General features: G+C 41.9%; 1 protein-coding gene and 1 long non-coding RNA gene across 2 annotated transcripts; both read left to right on the top strand.

Annotated features, from left to right (window-relative positions):
- Positions 1 to 4,570: 4,570 nt before the first annotated feature.
- On the top strand, positions 4,571 to 6,822 carry LOC130137999 (uncharacterized). The gene is made up of 2 exons (XR_008816428.1): positions 4,571 to 4,774; positions 6,284 to 6,822. It is a non-coding gene; the product is annotated as an uncharacterized LOC130137999 (long non-coding RNA).
- Positions 6,823 to 9,605: 2,783 nt separating this feature from the next.
- On the top strand, positions 9,606 to 12,150 carry LOC115663057 (uncharacterized). Its single transcript, XM_030585109.2, has 6 exons — positions 9,606 to 9,687; positions 9,840 to 10,058; positions 10,786 to 11,091; positions 11,301 to 11,462; positions 11,615 to 11,698; positions 11,896 to 12,150. The coding sequence occupies exons 1-6, from the start codon at positions 9,658 to 9,660 to the stop codon at positions 12,001 to 12,003; spliced, it is 909 nt and encodes a 302-aa protein (XP_030440969.1). The 5' UTR covers positions 9,606 to 9,657; the 3' UTR covers positions 12,004 to 12,150.
- Positions 12,151 to 17,350: the final 5,200 nt, after the last annotated feature.

Raw genomic sequence — 17,350 nt, 5'->3', positions numbered from 1 at the left:
ATCGGCCGGTTCGTGCCTGTCTGGGCGATTCTTTGTTTGGGCGGTTTACTTTGCGCACCCTTAATAGAGGTGACTCTCACGAGACTCGCATTGCCGTGTAGCACTTAGCCATTGACTACAAGGCACTAGAGGCGCCTCCCACGAAACTCGCGTCACTGTTTAGCACCTAACCCTTGACTACAAGGCCGTAGAGGTGGCTCTCACAAGACTCACGTCGCTGTATAGCACTTAGTCATTGACTAGTCCATATCACAATTGGTTTTACAAATCAAAACATATCATCTTTCGCAACTCAATTCATTGGTCAAAAAGCATAAAAAAGAAAGAAAGAAGGGCTCGCTCTTGGAGAAGAAAGAGAGAGAGAGAGAGAGAGAGAGTTTCACTAGAGAAACGGACATGGAGAAGAGAGGAAAAGGACAGATGATTCTAGCAAAAATTCGATGACCAAATGTTGTTAGAATTGGATCAAATTTCAATATGTTATTTGTTGAAATATTAACGCGAAAATGACAAGATCTTACAAATTAAGTCAATCCGAAAACACCAGAGAAATAAACGAAGAACAATAAAGGACACAAACAATTCACGCAATTCGATCAGAACGTTGGTATCTACATCCACGGAGAAAACCGATAATAAATTTTCACTATAATCGGAAAATTAGAATTATAATTACTCATACATATTTTTTATACCTAAATTAAGCCCAAACCTAAAGCGTCTACAGATAAACCATTCAATTTGAATGTAAACTCACGGCGCGAAACCACCGTGTTACTCCTCTGTGCAATCATAGAGAGCGCGACCGTGCGTCCCTCTCTTTTCACTGTTTGGCTCTTTCTCGGAATTCGCAGGCGGCTCGGAAAGAAACCCATATCTTTTACATGTCTTTTACATGTGCCCTTTCACAAGAGTCAACAAAACCAACTTTGACTGGGACCCACTGTTTGTGTGGCTACCGGGAAAGAAACTCTTACACAAGAAAGCCAATTTTCATTTGGGTTAATATAAAAAAAAACTCTAAACTAATATAATTATGATAAATTTACTTCGAATTAATTTTTTAATCACGAAAAATCTCAAATTGATATACCTGTAATAAATTTACCCCAAATTAATTTTTTGATCATCAAAAACTTTAAACTGGTAGACTTATGATAAATTTACTCTCTGTTAAATTGAATTAATATCACGAAAAATTATGAATTTGTAAACTCGTGACAAACGAAATAAAATTCTAAACTAGTACGCTTACGAATTGCTACGTGTCATCTAACTCAGCAATTTGACAATAAAATTTAACGAAAACTAACGGACGGTAAATTTGTTATAGGTATATTAATTTGGGGTTAGTTTAAGGTAAATTTATCACATATTACCAATTTGGAGTTTTTCGTAATATTTACCATTTTCTTTTTACTTTGTTTCCTTTCCTCTCTTATTGCTCCCTGGGTCCCGCTGGCTTTATTTTCCTGCTCTTGTACGGTAAAAGCCACAAGTGATAGTCTTTGCTCTTCTTATTTCAGCAATTAAAGAAGCTCGAGTCTTCATCTTGGCAAATTCGGATATTTACGAAATTGCTATAGCGGCAAAGAAAATAAATAAAGCAAATTAACAATCCTTATCTCGGATGAGTTCTTGGCAAATTGTGCTTCATAAAGTATACATATAACTTTCTATATATCCGACACCTCCTTTTGAAGGAACCAGAAATGGACCCTAGACATCTAAATGAATATATTCAACTGATTGCTTGGTCGAATGAATAGCTATAACAAACTAAATTCGGCGCTATTTGCCAAAGATGCAGTGTTCACATAAATCTAGCTTCCCTGTCTTTTGACCATTTAACAACCCCCTCTCATTCAGTATTGTCATACCTGCCTCACTCATGTGCATCAACCGCATATGCCACAACTGAGTCACGTCAGAGTCTGACTCACCTAATGAAATTGCAATAGCTCCAGTCACGGTCTCTCCGAGGAGATGATAGTGAGAATTCACTTTCTTTCCCTTCGTCACTGTCATAGCACCTTGAGAGATTTTCAGTACTCCACCTTCAGCGATGTACTTGAAATAAGGTTTTTCTTGAACTCCAGTACACGCCTCACATTTGTCACTATACGCACTACCCCATTGTACATTTGAATCCGAACTGTCCTCATCTCCACAATCTTGTAAGCTACGTTATTTCCCATCATAACTTTATCATGAGGCGTCATATCATAAAAATACCCCAAATCTGGCACCCATTTGTCTCATGATGAACTAGTAGTTATGCACAAAACAACATCTGCATCACTAGTGCTCTCCTCAGCAACATTCGTCACATTGCTTGTGGCATTCTACCTATCACCTTTATTTCTCAACTTAAGACAATATCTTCTAAAGTGCCCTTCCTTGTGACACTCAAAGTAGTTCACGCATCCTTTAGACTTTTCTATGGTGTGATTTCGACTTTCTTTTACTATGTAGCTATTGGACCCTTGATGTTGATCTCTACCACGAATCACTAGTCCCTGCGCTACATCGTGCGTCAGACTGTCATCTCGCAACTTTCTCTGCCATTCCTTATAAAACAATGCAGACTTTACATCTTCCGAAGTAATCGTAGTACGCTTATGTAGCAGTGAATCAGTAAAGTCAAGAAGCCAACAATATTATGCCATGTTTTTCATCATCAAGTATCTTACCGACGTTTTTCAAATCCATCATGAGTTTATTAAATTCATTTAGGTGGGATATGATCGACGTACCTTCAATGTATCGAAATTGATACATCCTCTTTAACATGTATAAGTGATTTGATTGTTCAAACCCTTTGTTACATAGAATGCCTGAAGTTTTTCCCATAACGCTACGTCATCCTTCTCTTCAGCCACCTCTATTAACATCCCATCAAATAGATTCAACAAGATTATACTCTTTACTTTCTCCATCAGCTCTACTTTATCAACGGCTTTCATTATAACCAGCAACCCATATTCTCCATCCAATGCCTTGGCCAAACCATGGGTTGTTGATAGTCGTACACATCTTGACGCTCTATAATCAAAAGTTGTACCTCCCGTTAAACTTATCAATTTCAACTTTCTATCCTGATTAATTGCAATAGCAAAATTTCCAAATAATAATCAAATAAGCAAAAGTCTCAAATCACAATCCAGAAAAATCCTGTCATCAAGCTCTTATACCAATTGTTGAAATATTAACACGGAAACAACGTAATCTTGCAAATTAAGTCAATGCGAAAACACTAGAGAAATAAACGAGAAACAATAAAGAACACAATCGATTTACGTGGTTCAGTCCAAATGTCGGTATCTACATCCACGAGGAGAGCCGACAATAAATAATACGCTATAATCGGATAATCATAATTACAATCATTCACACGTCCGAGTATTTTTACACCTAAATTAAGCCAAAACCTAAAGTTTTTACAAATAAATCACTTAATTTAGATGTAAAATTCACTACTCAAAATCACTGTGTTACTCTCCCGTGCGATCAAAGAGAGCTTAACCATGTGTCCATCTCTTTTCACTATTTGGCTCTTTCTCGGAATTCGTAGGCGGCTTGCTCAATGTGCGTTCCTCACGGCTGAAAACCTTGCTGAAGAGAAAAACATGTGTATTACATGTGCCCTTTCACAAGAGTCAACAAAACCAACTTTGACTAGGACCCATTGTTTGTGCGGCTGCTAGGTAGTCATGGCCACGGGCCGGTTTCGGCCCGGAACCGGCCCGGTCAAACCCGGGCCCGGCCCGTTGACCGGGCTCGCGGTTTGGAACCGGAACCGGCCTGTGCCCTACGGGCCCGGTTCCGGTTCCAGAAATTTTTGAACCGACCCGAAACCGCCGGTTCCGGGCCCGGTTCCCAAAAAAAAAAAAAGAAAAAAGAAGAAGAAGAAAGCTGCAGCACAACCTGCAGGTGCAGGCCATGCTGCTGCTGCTGCGGCCCGTTGCCAGGGCAGCCCCTGCAACGGGCAAAATTTTTAAAATAAAAAAAAAAAAACCGCCGCCGCGGCAGGCCGCACGCACGTGCGCCCCTGCGCTGGTAGCGGGTTTGCGCCTTGCGAGCCCGTCGCCAGGGCAGCCTTTAGGCTGCCCTGGCAACGGCCAAGGCCAATGCCCAAACAGGCAAAAATTTATAAAAAAAAAAAAAGATAACCGTTGCAAAATTGCAACGTTATCTTTTCTTTTTTTTTAATCCTAAATTTTCTTCTCATTTTTTCTTATAAATTCTCTCAAATTCTCTCAATACTCACAATTCTCTCAAATTCTCTTCTCTCAAGTCTCAAATTTTCTCAATCCACGCAATTCTTTCTTAATTCTCCCAATTAATCCGCTCAATTCTCTCAATCCACTCAAAAAATGGCAAGTGGAAGTCGAGTGCCAACTGGCAAAGGTAAGAATATCATGACGGAATCCCATCATTCGTTTGATCCTCGTGAATATGTAGATTTTCAAGATGATGAAATCAACATTTTTCCCGATGTGGAGCGCGTCCCGACGCAAGAAAGTTTTCATCCTCCTGCCGAAATATCTATAACAAAGGAAACGGAACGGGAATTTACATCTGACATTTGGAATCACTTTACGAAAATGGAAAGGTTTGATATTGGTCAAAAAAGGTATGATATAATTTGTAAATATTGTGGAAAAATATATAAATATACAGGTGGACAAGGATATGGAACATTTAAACGACATCTTAGGAGCAAACATCCAACCGAAACGGGAATCGATATCGGGCAACAACAAATTTCCGGGTACGTCAATCCTAACACTTCCCCTTTATTTCGTTTTAATGAAAAAACTTATAAGGAAGAATTAGGCAAATTTATTTCCATTGAGCATTTAGCATTTAATTTTGGAGAAAGATTTGGTTTTAATGAATTTGTACAAAAAGCATGTGCTCCACAAGCAAAACGTGTTCCTAGAAATTCAAATAAACGAGTAATTAAAGATCTTTACAAAAATGGAAAAAAGATTTACAAAACTTTTTTGTGCAATTTAATGGATGCGTGCATATAGGTAGTGATATTTGGAGTGATCATTGGCAAAATCATTCTTACATGGGCATAACATGTCATTGGATAGATGACGAGTGGAGTATTCAAAAAAGAGTTATTGCATTTAGAGTTTTCGGTGATAAGCATATGGCAAATAATATTTATAGAATAATTAGGCAAGTTTTAGAAGAATATTATTTGCTTAACAAAATTTTTTCAATTGGTTTTGATAATGCCGCAGCAAATGCCGCTTCAATTGCCGATTTAGAAAATATTTGTAAACCCGCTTTTGGCGGAAAATTTTTTCACATTAGATATGCTTGTCATGTTTTAAATTTATGTGTACAAGATGGTTTGAAAACTCTTGATATTTTTCTTCAATAAAAAAAAACGGCGATTCAATTTTTATGGAAACATCCCCAAAAAATGAAAGAATGGGGTAGATTTTGTAGAGAAAATGGCAAAAAGCCAAAAAGATTTCCAAGAGATGTTCCAACTCGTTGGAATTCTACTTTCCACTTGCTTAGTGAATCTTTAGCATATAAAGATTTATTATGTGCATTCATTTCTAATAATATACCTGAGATTAATTTATACCCACAAGAGTGGGATATTTGCCAAAATTTTTTAGATGTTTTAAAGGTTTTTAATGATGCAACTTATACTTTGTCCGGTGTTTATTATCCTACTACACATTTATTTTTAGTAGAGTGTACTAATATTGTCGGAATTTTTTATGAATATGAAAATGATGTTGAATTACAACATACTATAGTTGCAATGAAAATGAAGTGGCTACATTATTATAGCGAAATTCCCATTATTTATTTAGTTGCTTGTGTTTTTTATCCGCGTTGCAAATTGGATGGCTTAAATGATTTTTTGCGTACGTATTATCAATGTTTACATTATGATGCGATAAATGTTACAACCATAGTACGTGAGGTTAAAAACGTAGTAATAGAATTATATAATGAATTTTATACTAAATATAATTTAGGTGATATTGGATCTTCTCAATTTACGGAGATACAAAATGAAAGTACAGGTAAAATTAGTAGAGGGTACCAACTTTTATTACATAGACAAAAAAAAAAGGAGTAATAGGAAATATTTCTGAATTAAAGATTTATCTAACCGTTTCATTTACTGAATCCGAAGGTGGTACAGATTTTTTAATTTTGGATTGGTGGAAGAGGCACGCAAGCCAATACCCAATCCTTTCTCTTATTGCAAAACAGATTTTTTCAACCCCTTGTTCCACAGTTGCGGTCGAACAAGCATTCAGTGCCGGAGGTAATATTTTGGACGAACATCGTTCAAGATTAGCTCCAGAATCAGTGGAGATTCAAGCTTGTGTTGCTGATTGAACGAAGGCTCAATACCGGCAACAAGATATAGATCGGAATAATGAATCCGAATTCTTTAACGACGGAGATACTACCGCTACCGGTACCGGTACCGGTACTGGAACGGGTAGTGACGATTGAGGGTAAAAGAACTATTGGAGTTGGCAAATATTTCGGGAACCCTTGTTTCTCATACCGGGTACGCCCACGTGAGCTTAGGGAAACCGAAGTATAATCCGACGACATGTGACCTCTGGTCCCCTGCGCACGGAATGCTTAGGTTTTGAGATCATTTTAGGACATATATATTGTGCTCCTTTTTTTTATAGATCGTTGTAACGAATTGTAATGTGCTTAATGATAATTTATTAAGTTTAAGCCCTCTCTTTCTCTCTTGTCTTTTTGTCCCCAAATTTGATTACAATTTACATTTTAATTACAATTTATATTGAATAATGTTCCGTCACCGGAACAGTAATTTTTAATTATTTTTATTATTTTCTTTTCTGTTTTTCCTTTTCTGTTTTTTTTTTCCTTTTCCTTTTCTTTTTTTTTTCTTTTCTTCCTCCGCCGGCCATAGCCGGGGCCGGCGGAGGTCGCCGGCCTCAGGCGAGGCTGGCCTCGCCGGCGTCGGGCGAGGGCCGCCCTCGCTTGGGATGGGCGAGGCCGGCCTCGCCCGAGATCGGGCGAGGGCTCGACCTCGCCGGCCCGGGCGAGGTCGGCCTCGCCGACGCCGGCGAGGTCGAGCCTCGCCGGATCTCGCGAGGGTTCGACCTCGCCGGCGTCGGCGAGGCAGGCCTCGCCCGGTTGCGAGGCGAGGTCGAGCCTCGCCGGCGTCGGCGAGGTCGGCCTCGCCCGGTTGCGGGTGAGGTCGGCCTCGCCCAACGCCGGCGAGGTCGAGCCTCGCCGATCTAGCGAGGGTTCGACCTCGCCGGCCTCGCTGGGCCAGTAGGCGAGGTCGGCCTCGCCCGACGTCGGCGAGGTCGAGCCCTCGCCCGATCTGGTGAGGCCGGCCTCTCCCAGCCCAGGCGAGGGCGGCCCTCGCCCGACGCCGGCGAGGGCGGCCCTCGCCTGAGGCCGGCAACCTCCGCCGGCCCCGGCTATGGCCGACGGAGGAAGAAAAGAAAAGGAAAAGAAAAACAAAAAAAACAGAAAAGAAAAATTATGAACCGGAACCGGAACCGGCCGGTTCATACTTGGCCATGAACCGGAACCGCCGGTTCAGAACTGGAACCACCGGTTCAGAACCGGAACCGGTCGGTTCCGAACCGTAGTCATGACTACAGTGCTAGGAAAGAAACCCTAAAACAAGAAAACCCTTTTTCTTTTTGGTTTATTTTCTTTCCTCTCTTATCACTCCCTGGGTCCCACTTGCTTTCTTTTCCAGCTCCTGTGCGGTAAAAGCCACAAGTGATAGTTCATGGACAAAATGGCACAAATAATCTATGAATTTTATGTAATGTGTTCTTTGAACTTTTAATTTATCCAATATAACCTCTGAACTTTGATCCAATACACAATGTGATCTTAAATTTTTAATTTGTTTAATATCGTCCCTAAATTTTTTATACATGTTCAATTTAGTCCTTAAACTATATGAAAATATTCAATATAGTCCTTTCATCCTTGAACTATATGAAAATGTTCAATGTAGTCCATAAACTATATGTAATTAATGGAAGGATTGCATTGAACATTTTCATATAGTTCTGGGACTATATTGAAATGTATCAAAAGTTCATGGACGACGTTGAATAAAATAAAAGTTTAGAGACCACATTGAATATTAAGCTAAAGTTCGGGGACTACATTGAACAAATTAAAAGTTCTTACAAATTAAAAATTTAAAAACCATATTACACAGCAATTAAAAAAGCCTGAGCCTTCGTCTTGTCAGATTCGGATATTTACGAAATTACCACCGTTCCAAAGAAAATAGATAAGGCAAATTAACAACCCTTATCTCGGATGAGTTCTTGGTGAATTGTTGCGGAAGAAATTAACAACCCTTATCTTGCAAATTCGGATATTTACGAAATGGCTCAAAACCTTGCGGAAGAAATAAATCCTTCATTGGATAAGTTCTTGGTTAACCGGTGCCCGCCGCGCCGCCGCACCGAACCCCCCACCAACTTTTCTTCTTCCCCTTTTCCCTTTCCGCGCGAGCTCTCATGTCCATAGATATAAGCTGAGCATCACTTTTCCTTCTTTGACTTTTCGAAGTTTATTTTTTTGTTTGGCCCCACCCTTCTCAGCCAAATATTACATGCTGGCTAAAAGGTCATCCGCTACAATCGCGGCTGGGACAACGTTAGCTGACGAACCACAGTCGACAGTTTCCAAACAACAGAGTCATTCGGGTGCGAAGAAAGGAACAAGAACACGGGTTAGAGGATCGCTAGACGGCTAAACTATAGCTGGTCCACAACACACAATCCCAAAGTACAATAGCAAGGGTTGATGCGAAGGAAGAACATTGAAGTAAGTAGCTACAGAAGTAACTTGACTGTAAGTAGAACGATATATATTTTCCGCTAAGCAAAGGACGAATCGAAAGGGGTTCCAAAAAGACCAGAAGCTATAGCCTTTTGGGTATAAATAAACATTAACATATGGTTATTTGAGTGAATGGTAGACCTGAGATGAGTACGAAATCATAGCGCTTTAATGGAGTACAATATGACATGTTTTTCATATGTGTATGATTAGTCTTATTGAGATAGAACACATATTTTTCGATAACTTCTATAAACACATGTAAAAACACAAGTATTGATAACATCATCACTAAAAAGGTGGAGCAAATACTACTCGTAGATTCCACTGACACGGCAACCTATTGGTAAAAGGGTCACATTCTTTTCCATAAGTTCACAACTCAAAAATTCAAGTCATGTCATGAACAAATCTCTGTTCAGTTTGTACTTTGGGCATTTATTATATCGTATGGAAATCTCCAAATTTCAAACACACTTATGAGACCACAGTAATGATTGACATAATTATGAGTGAATTGAATGGTTATAACTCAAATCGAATGTTTAATAACGAACATGAGACCATTACGAAATTGCTCAGAGGGTAGGTATGCTGGTCCCTGATTTGTGTCCTTTATGACTTGTCCAAAAAGAGAAAAACTTACTCTTGGATAATGCTTGGAACGAGGAATAAAAAATAGTGCAGACTGATAAGGTAGAGATAAAAACAAATGCCGTGTGTGTCACGGGCAAACCTTGGCCATCTCTCTCTCTCTCTCTCTCTCTCTCTCTCTCTCTCTCTCTCTCTCTCCCAATGGAAAGGAAGCTCGTGCAGTACTCAGTGGTATCAATACACTCTCTTTCTTCTGTTTCATTGCCCTACCACTCTGTTGCTCATACTTTTAAGCCCACCAGAAGTGGAGATCTCTTGCGGACCTTCCTTGAACTTTTGTGCATCGACTGTGACATGGCCTCGTGTGTGGTGTTGTTTTGCAGGTGGACGCATTCACCGATACGGCCTTCAAGGGGAACCCGGCTGCGGTGTGCATCTTGGAAGAAGAGAGGGAGGAAGAGTGGTTGCAGGCAGTAGCGAGGGAGTTCAACTTCTCAGAGACCTGTTACCTGACCCGGGCCTTGGCCTCGGAACATATCGGCTCGGCCGATGGGAGATCGAGCCCGAGGTTTCGGCTCAGGTGGTTCACTCCAGTTGAGGAGGTGAGTGACTTTCGGATTCCAGGTTCCCATCGTTGCTTGCTTTAATTTGGCAGGTGCAGGATATAGAAAGTGTGTTGCTTATAAATGACTAAAATCTCTTTGCTCTGCTTCCCACGTGCATGACTATACTCGATTTTGTGCATTGCTAACTTTACTTGAGTGCTTTTGGAAACTTTCTATCTTTATCATAGCCAACAAAAATGACAATTTTCTGTTCTTTCTCGTGGTTAACATCCCGATTTTGTTTTGAATCTTCTAAGTTGGGATAATTCGTGGCTTCTGAGTTCCGCCGCATTTAATCAACCATGGACAGCTTGATGAAGAATTTGTCGACATTTTGATTTCTATTTGTCCTTCACTGTCCGTTTTAATCTCATTACTTAGGATTACAAATTAATTAGGTAATTGTCCCGTTATCAGATGAAATTAAATGGATTATCGCGTGGGACTATGAATTATGTTGATGCTGTTCGATCGACCTCCAAGTCCAATTCCGAGCCTCTGATGTACTTGAGAGATGTTTGATTTGTCGTCAAAACAATCCATTTCCGCCAGACTGTTCTATCTGGTTTTTGCTCTGATGCCTGGTGTTAGATAGAGGCAGTAAACATCAGTTTAAATAATGAATGAGATCGATGCAAGTATGTCCCATTTCAGTATGGAAGAAATGCTACTGGAAAGTGAAAACTGGTGATCATATTATCTAATCACAAACTTTACCTTTCAGGTCGAGCTCTGCGGTCATGCGACGCTAGCTGCTGCACACACTCTTTTCACATCTGGGATGGTAGATTCTGACACCATCGAGTTTATGACGTTATCTGGAATTCTGATTGCTAAAAGGGTTCCAGAAACGAAGTCATCCGACAATTCGAAGATTCAAGATGGTGATGTGCCTGGAAAATGGATCGAATTGGATTTTCCTGTAGTCCCAATCATGGAAGATGATGCCGAACGGATTTCATCTGTCTCCAAAGTTCTCAATTGCACTTCCATTGTTGAAATCAAGATGACGGCAACGGGCGACCATTTCGTAATTCCTTGATTGCAACCTGATCATTTTCTTTTCCCCATAAATACTGTATTGACTACATTGAACACCTTGCTTCCTCTTTGAGGCAATAGTTTTCATTCTGTTGAATCGAGTATTCGTACAGCAGCAGCTGGCATTAAGTTGTATTCATATAGGAAGAGGAAGTGTTTACTGCTTTCATTTCTACTTTCTTCTGCTTATTTTCGCAGGTTGTTATGCCATCAGGGAAAGAAGTTGAAGAATTTCAGCCTCGGTTTGATGAGATACAAAGATGTCCTGGGATGGGTATTATCATCACAGGATCGGCTCACCCAGACTCAGGATTTGATTTTGTCAGTCGAGTCTTTTACCCAAAACTTGGGATGAATGAGGTATTGAAGCTGATATTTTGGAAAGTTTCTTGAATTATCAATCATTCTTAGTTCATCAACTGTCCAATTAGTTGGTTATATGTCGAAAACTGTTCTGTCAACCAAATTTATGCTCTTACCACAACCCCCTGAATGAATAATCTATTTTTCAGGATCCTGTAAGTGGCAGTGCACATTGTGCTTTGGCAGCTTATTGGAGTGAAAAGCTGGGGAAAAATGATTTTGTTGCCTATGCTGTAATCTCTCTCTCTCTCTCTCTCTCTCTCTCTCTCTCTCTCTCTCTCTCTCTCTCTCTCTCTCTCTCTCTCTCTCTCTCTCTCTCTCTCTCTCTCTCTCCGTGCATGCGCAGTTTCTCTCATCTCTCAAATGGTATGTAAATCAATGACTTTCGATGGCATCTTGCTACTTCCCTAATCATTTTCATGTCTTGCAGGCATCGCCCAGAGGTGGAGTAGTGAAGGTGCACTTGGACAAGCAGAACCAGAGAGTGACGTTGCGCGGCAAAGCTGTAACTGTAATGAGGGGCTCTCTTCTCGTTTGAATTTCTAGCTCTTCTACTTCATTTTGGCCTTCTAGCACGTGAAAATCCTGTACGTGAGAAATAAATGATATAAATGATCTTATGTTGTGGGTTCGGTGAAACCAATTGGAATAATGTGAACTGCCTGAGATAGCATCCTTTCCTGTATGAGAGGTACTCAATTTGCTTGCGGTGGAGAGTAAACTGAAAAGTGTTGAATCAATCACATGGCTCTCATTCTCAAAGGACCGGGTCTGCAGAAGAATGTGCATGTTTGAATCGATTGATTGACAAAAGGGTTTACTGGCGTGTCTGGGAAAATAAACAAGTGACTAACATGTACATGTTTGTTCTGCACACGAGAATTTCTGCTCTCATCGACTACTGGTCTATGAGATCTGTAATGTTTTCCAGTGCAGACACTAGCGATTGACTTAGTAAAGTGAGTATTTCTTATTTTTGCAAGTCTAGATGCGAGTCTATTGATAATCTTGCAATCAAAGGGAACACAAGAAGAGCTGACAGCAAACGCGGCTCTAAAAGCTCCGAAGGGCCTCTATGGCCCCCCAACAAAAAAAGAAGTTGAGCGAAAATAAAGCTGTCTACGCCACACTGGTCCAGACTTCAGTAAGGCGATCGCGAAGCAACGAAATAAGAGGCTTAAGCAGGGCAATAGAAACTTCCAAAGAATCAACCCGAGATCGCAACGGACATCCTGCCACTACGCTTTCTGGTCAGGAGTTGGAACCATCGTTGCTTGGGCACTTTGACAGTGAGCGCATCTCCGCTCACGGCGGCAGTAGAGTCGGTCGCCCTAACATCCTTAGCAAGAGCCAGCTGGATCTTTTTGTTTACCAATTCGATCCTGTCACATGAGATACACAGTGAATTCTCATCGATGATCTCAACCTTCAACTGGTCCTTCCTCAGTTGCGGAAGCTGCAGGCGGAAGACATAGTCAGTCGCGGTCTTTTGCCTCTCAACCAAGTTATCGGGAGAGAATGGATCGCGGCAAAAAAAAGCGCCATCTGCATGCTCATGCCTCTGCATTCTTATGATACGAATTAATGTCCTTACGAGCGGAATCCGAAGTGAAAGCACCATTGGAATGGGAAACGGAGTTCTTGAAAGGAAAGTCTGCGGCTTTATTGAGTATACATATGCAGCTGCAAACTAAGGGAGCGAATGGTAACCATTCTGTTCCAGAAATCAAATTCTTGCCAGAAATTGATTTTTGGAGGAGAAATCTGTTTGATAAAACATAACTAATTCTGCTCCAGAAATCGATTTCTGGAACAGGAATATTTTTTTTTATTTTTTTATTTTTTTGGGCACCTCAAAAAAAATAAATTTCACTCAAAGTGGGTGCCCAAAAGTATTCTAAGCCATTTTGTGAAGTTTTGAAATTTTTGATTTTTTGATTTTTTTGGGCACCTCAAAAAAATTAAATTTCACTCAAAGTGGGTGCTCAAAGGTATTCTAATTCATTTTGTGAAATTTTGAAATTTTTGATTTTTTGATTTTTTTGAGTACCTCAAAAAAATTAAATTTCACTCAAAGTGGGTGCCCAAAGGTATTCTAAGCCATTTTGTGAAATTTTGAAATTTTTGATTTTTTGATTTTTTTTTTGCACCTCAAAAAAATTAAATTTCACTCAAAGTTGGTGCCCAAAGGTATTCTAAACCATTTTGTGAATTTTTGAAATTTTTGATTTTTTTATATTTTTTGAAAAAAATTCACCAAATTTCCTATTTTCCCGAAATCTGGCTGTTAACACCTAAATTTTGGCTATCCATTTAGGTACATATTGCACAGGAAAATTAGGAGTCGATCCCGACACCTAGCAAAAATATTCGTTAAATTGCATATAGATATTAGGAGCATTTCATTAATAGGCCCATATAGTTCGCATATCTATCGGACCGTCGGCAGATGGACTCGAGTGAGTGGTTCTGAGCTTAATCAAATTAAGCCCGCAGTGATGAAAATTTGACTTAGCCCATTAATTCTCATGGCTGAAATTCATTGGGAAGTTTGCTGAATTGGGAGATTGATTATGCAAGATTTGAAGCCATATTTGGTCAAAAGGGATTAAGAAAAAAAATAGGGACAGATCACTACAAGATGTACTCACAGTCAAAAGAAGGGAAATTAATCTTACTCATGGAGGAATGTATCTTTGATCGTGATGTACGAATATCTTGAAAGAGGAAAGAAGAGCCGGTCGTTTCCCTACGGAGACCGCTTCACTTGCATATAAAGGGGATTTTTTTAGAAGACACTTTGGGGAGAGCACAAGAGAAATAGTGAGAGCAAAAAGTGAGAGAGAGGGGGAGAGATGATTGCAGGTCGGTTCAATCGCGTATGCCCTGTCCCACCACCACACCGCTGCGACGACATTCCCGCACCGTATCCAAGTCACCGCCTGTGCTGCTCCCAGCAACCCGAGCTGCCACTCCGCCTACCACCTGTCGTCGCACCTTCTGCTCACGGCCAGACCTGTGGCCGTGAACCTCTGGTGAGCGCCTGAATCGATTAACTCTCCAGCTTGCTCTGTCGTGCCCAACCGAGTCGCACTCCCTTCTGGCAAAGCAGTTCATCGGACGAATTTTCAGCGAACTCCAGTAACGTCCACGCAGTCTCTTCCCCAGTCCACCTAGTTGCAGTCTACGCTCTCAAGTTGACCTTCAAGTCTTCTTACTGAGTTTCCACGATCTGCATAAGAAAAAGCCAAAGAAAAGCATGGAAGAAGTGGTGGAATTTGTCCCATCTTGGCTGGTGAAACATGGAAAGTTGACTGTAAGTTCCCGTGAAGAGACCACGTGGAATTGAAGACAAAAGAAGATCGTGACTTTGCGGTTCAATCGAGGATCAACAGGTTGTTACTCGTTACATTATCAATACTTATGAATCCTTACAACGTATGCACGGCGTCCACTGCCTCGTTCTTCACCGCCACGGAGGCACCCCTTTGCCTTGTTCGAATGCTCCTTTGCAGGTGTCTTAACAACTTTTCCAGTGATTCCAACGAGCTTGGTTTCGAGCCATAGCCTTTCCTCATCGGTGGCCGTAAAACTTCTTGCTGTCATTCCTTCGTGAAGCCGGAGAAGTCCATACTACTGCAAGCCGCCGTCCCGCGGGGAGTCGCTGCCCGCCGTCAATCCGTCGGCCACCGTTCGCTGCTCATCGCGATCCGCAATCCCGATCCGCAAGTTTGAATTTGGAAACTATCCGCAAATTAGGTAACGATCTCATCTGATATCGTTTTGAATATTTCATTACATGATATGGGTGATATTGTTATCTATTATGAATTTTTGTTAATCTTTGGGTGTGCATGTGATATTTGCAAATATTTAAAAATCACCCAAAGTTAGGAAATTTTTCTAACTTAATAACATGTCGGGACGACTATCCGATCTCAACCATGAGATACGATACTCGGTGGCACGGAAAATCTTTATCCTATCCATAACTATTTGGATACGATAATAGATTTTATTTTGTTCCCAAATTCAAACGAATTGCCTTCCATCAATATCCATAACCACATGGATATGACTGTCGGTTCATATCGTTTCCTTAATTCAAAGATAGTAAAACAAATCTTGTGGATTGCGTGGACTGGTTTAGATCGTGGTGATTATCTATCTATTTGATTTATTTCTTTTAAAAAGAAAATTCCAAAAAAAGATTAGTTAGGATTTGAATTGATTTTATTTGAAGATAATGATGCATGTTTAGGATAGGTTTAAAATAACTTTCTTTGAATAAGTCGATAGGATAACTTTTTAATTTAAATTAGGAATTAGAGTAATTTATTTCCTAGTTTAATTTAGATATTATCCTGATCTCGAGGGTTCATTTTAGGGTAATTCTTGATTTCGAATTTTCATAAAAATACCAAAAAGAAGCCACTTTAGGATAGATTAAATTATCTTTTTTTTAGAATAGATTGCATGTTAATTTAGGCATTTTTTTAATTCCGAATTTCATTGAAAAAAATACCAAAAATAAATCATTTGTCCGTCATTAATTTGTGACATTCCGAATTTTGGCCCATAGTTGGGATTTATAAAATGTGTAATTCGTCAGTGTGCTTATAGTAAAATCTCGCCCGGGAACTGATCACTCTCGGTTGTTGTTTTAAAATTGAGATTTCGCTAGAATCGCGCTCGATCGAATTTGGCCGTTATTTAGAGCCCAAACTTTGGTGTCGAATTTCTGAGAGTTCCGGGATGAAATAAATTGGACGATGTCGATATTATTGTGGCCAGCCTCGAGATTACCCGGGATATGTGAAAAGTGGATTTTTGACCGGGTGCGGATTTGGATTAGTAGACCTCCCTCGTAGTGTGTTTTGGGTTATTTTCTTTTGGCCTTTTTTTCCTATATTATTAATTAGGATTTTCGTGGGCCGTTAGATCGTTTTCGAGTTCGAATTGTGACCGTTGGATCGCGATAATTACTTTCTCTCTCTCTCTCTCTCTCTCTCTCTCTCTCTCCGGTCACCCTCCCCCTTGCGCACGTTTAGCCCCCCCTTGTCAGACTCATCCACTCCTCTCTCTCTCCTTCTTTCTCTTTTTCTTCTTCCTTCTCTCTCCTTCTTCTTCCTTCTTCCTTCTTCCTTCGTCGACCCCGACTGGTTCTGCTTCTGCCTTTGCTCGTCCGACCAGTCGCCGCCGACCGCCCTTCGCCGTCCGCCTCGCGCCACCGTCGCCCGACCGAGCCGTGACGCCGCTCGTCGCCCGCGACCGCCGCTGCGCCGGCCCCCGTCCGCTTGTTGCCGGCTCTGTCTTCGCGCTGCACGCGACCAGCAACCTCGCCGGGCCCGAGGTCCGCCGCGGCCCGGCGGCCCGGCCGCCCGTCGGCTGTCCTCTGTCGCCCGGCCACCCGTGGCGCCGCCGTGCCGCCTCCCGGCTGCCGCACGACCAGTCCCTCCTCCCCTATTTTTCTCTTCCCCGGTCCCTCCCCTGTTTCGGCTCCGACCGTCCAGCCGCCGCGTCCAGCGAGTCCCAGCTGCCGCGTCCGGCGAGACCCAGCCGCCGGCCAGTTCGTCCGGCCGCTCGCCTAGCACCGCCGCCCAGCCAGTCGCCGCCGTGCCGCCCCGTCGCCGCCGGTTTGCCCCTCTCCCTCAGCCCCGATCTCTCTCTCTCTCTCTTTCTGTCACCACCCCCCCTCGACTCACCTTTCCTCCCCTCCAGCTCGTCGTCGCAGCGTCGCCGTCGCCGCCGTTGCCGCCGCGTCGCCGTCGCCGCCGCCGCCGCCGCCGCGTCCGCCGCCCCGGCCCGGCCGGCCCGGCCAGCCCGCCCAGCCGGCCAGTGTGGCCGGGCCCGTCCACCAGCTCGACCAGGCCACTCGCCCGTTG

Source organism: Syzygium oleosum, unplaced genomic scaffold, assembly GCF_021117445.2.
Source record: "Syzygium oleosum isolate NSW1041296 unplaced genomic scaffold, Sole_v2.1 Sole_v2.04, whole genome shotgun sequence".
Classification (NCBI taxonomy): Eukaryota; Viridiplantae; Streptophyta; class Magnoliopsida; order Myrtales; family Myrtaceae; genus Syzygium; species Syzygium oleosum.
Note: the sequence above shows the minus strand (reverse complement) of the source record. Positions and strands in the feature narration are given on the sequence as shown.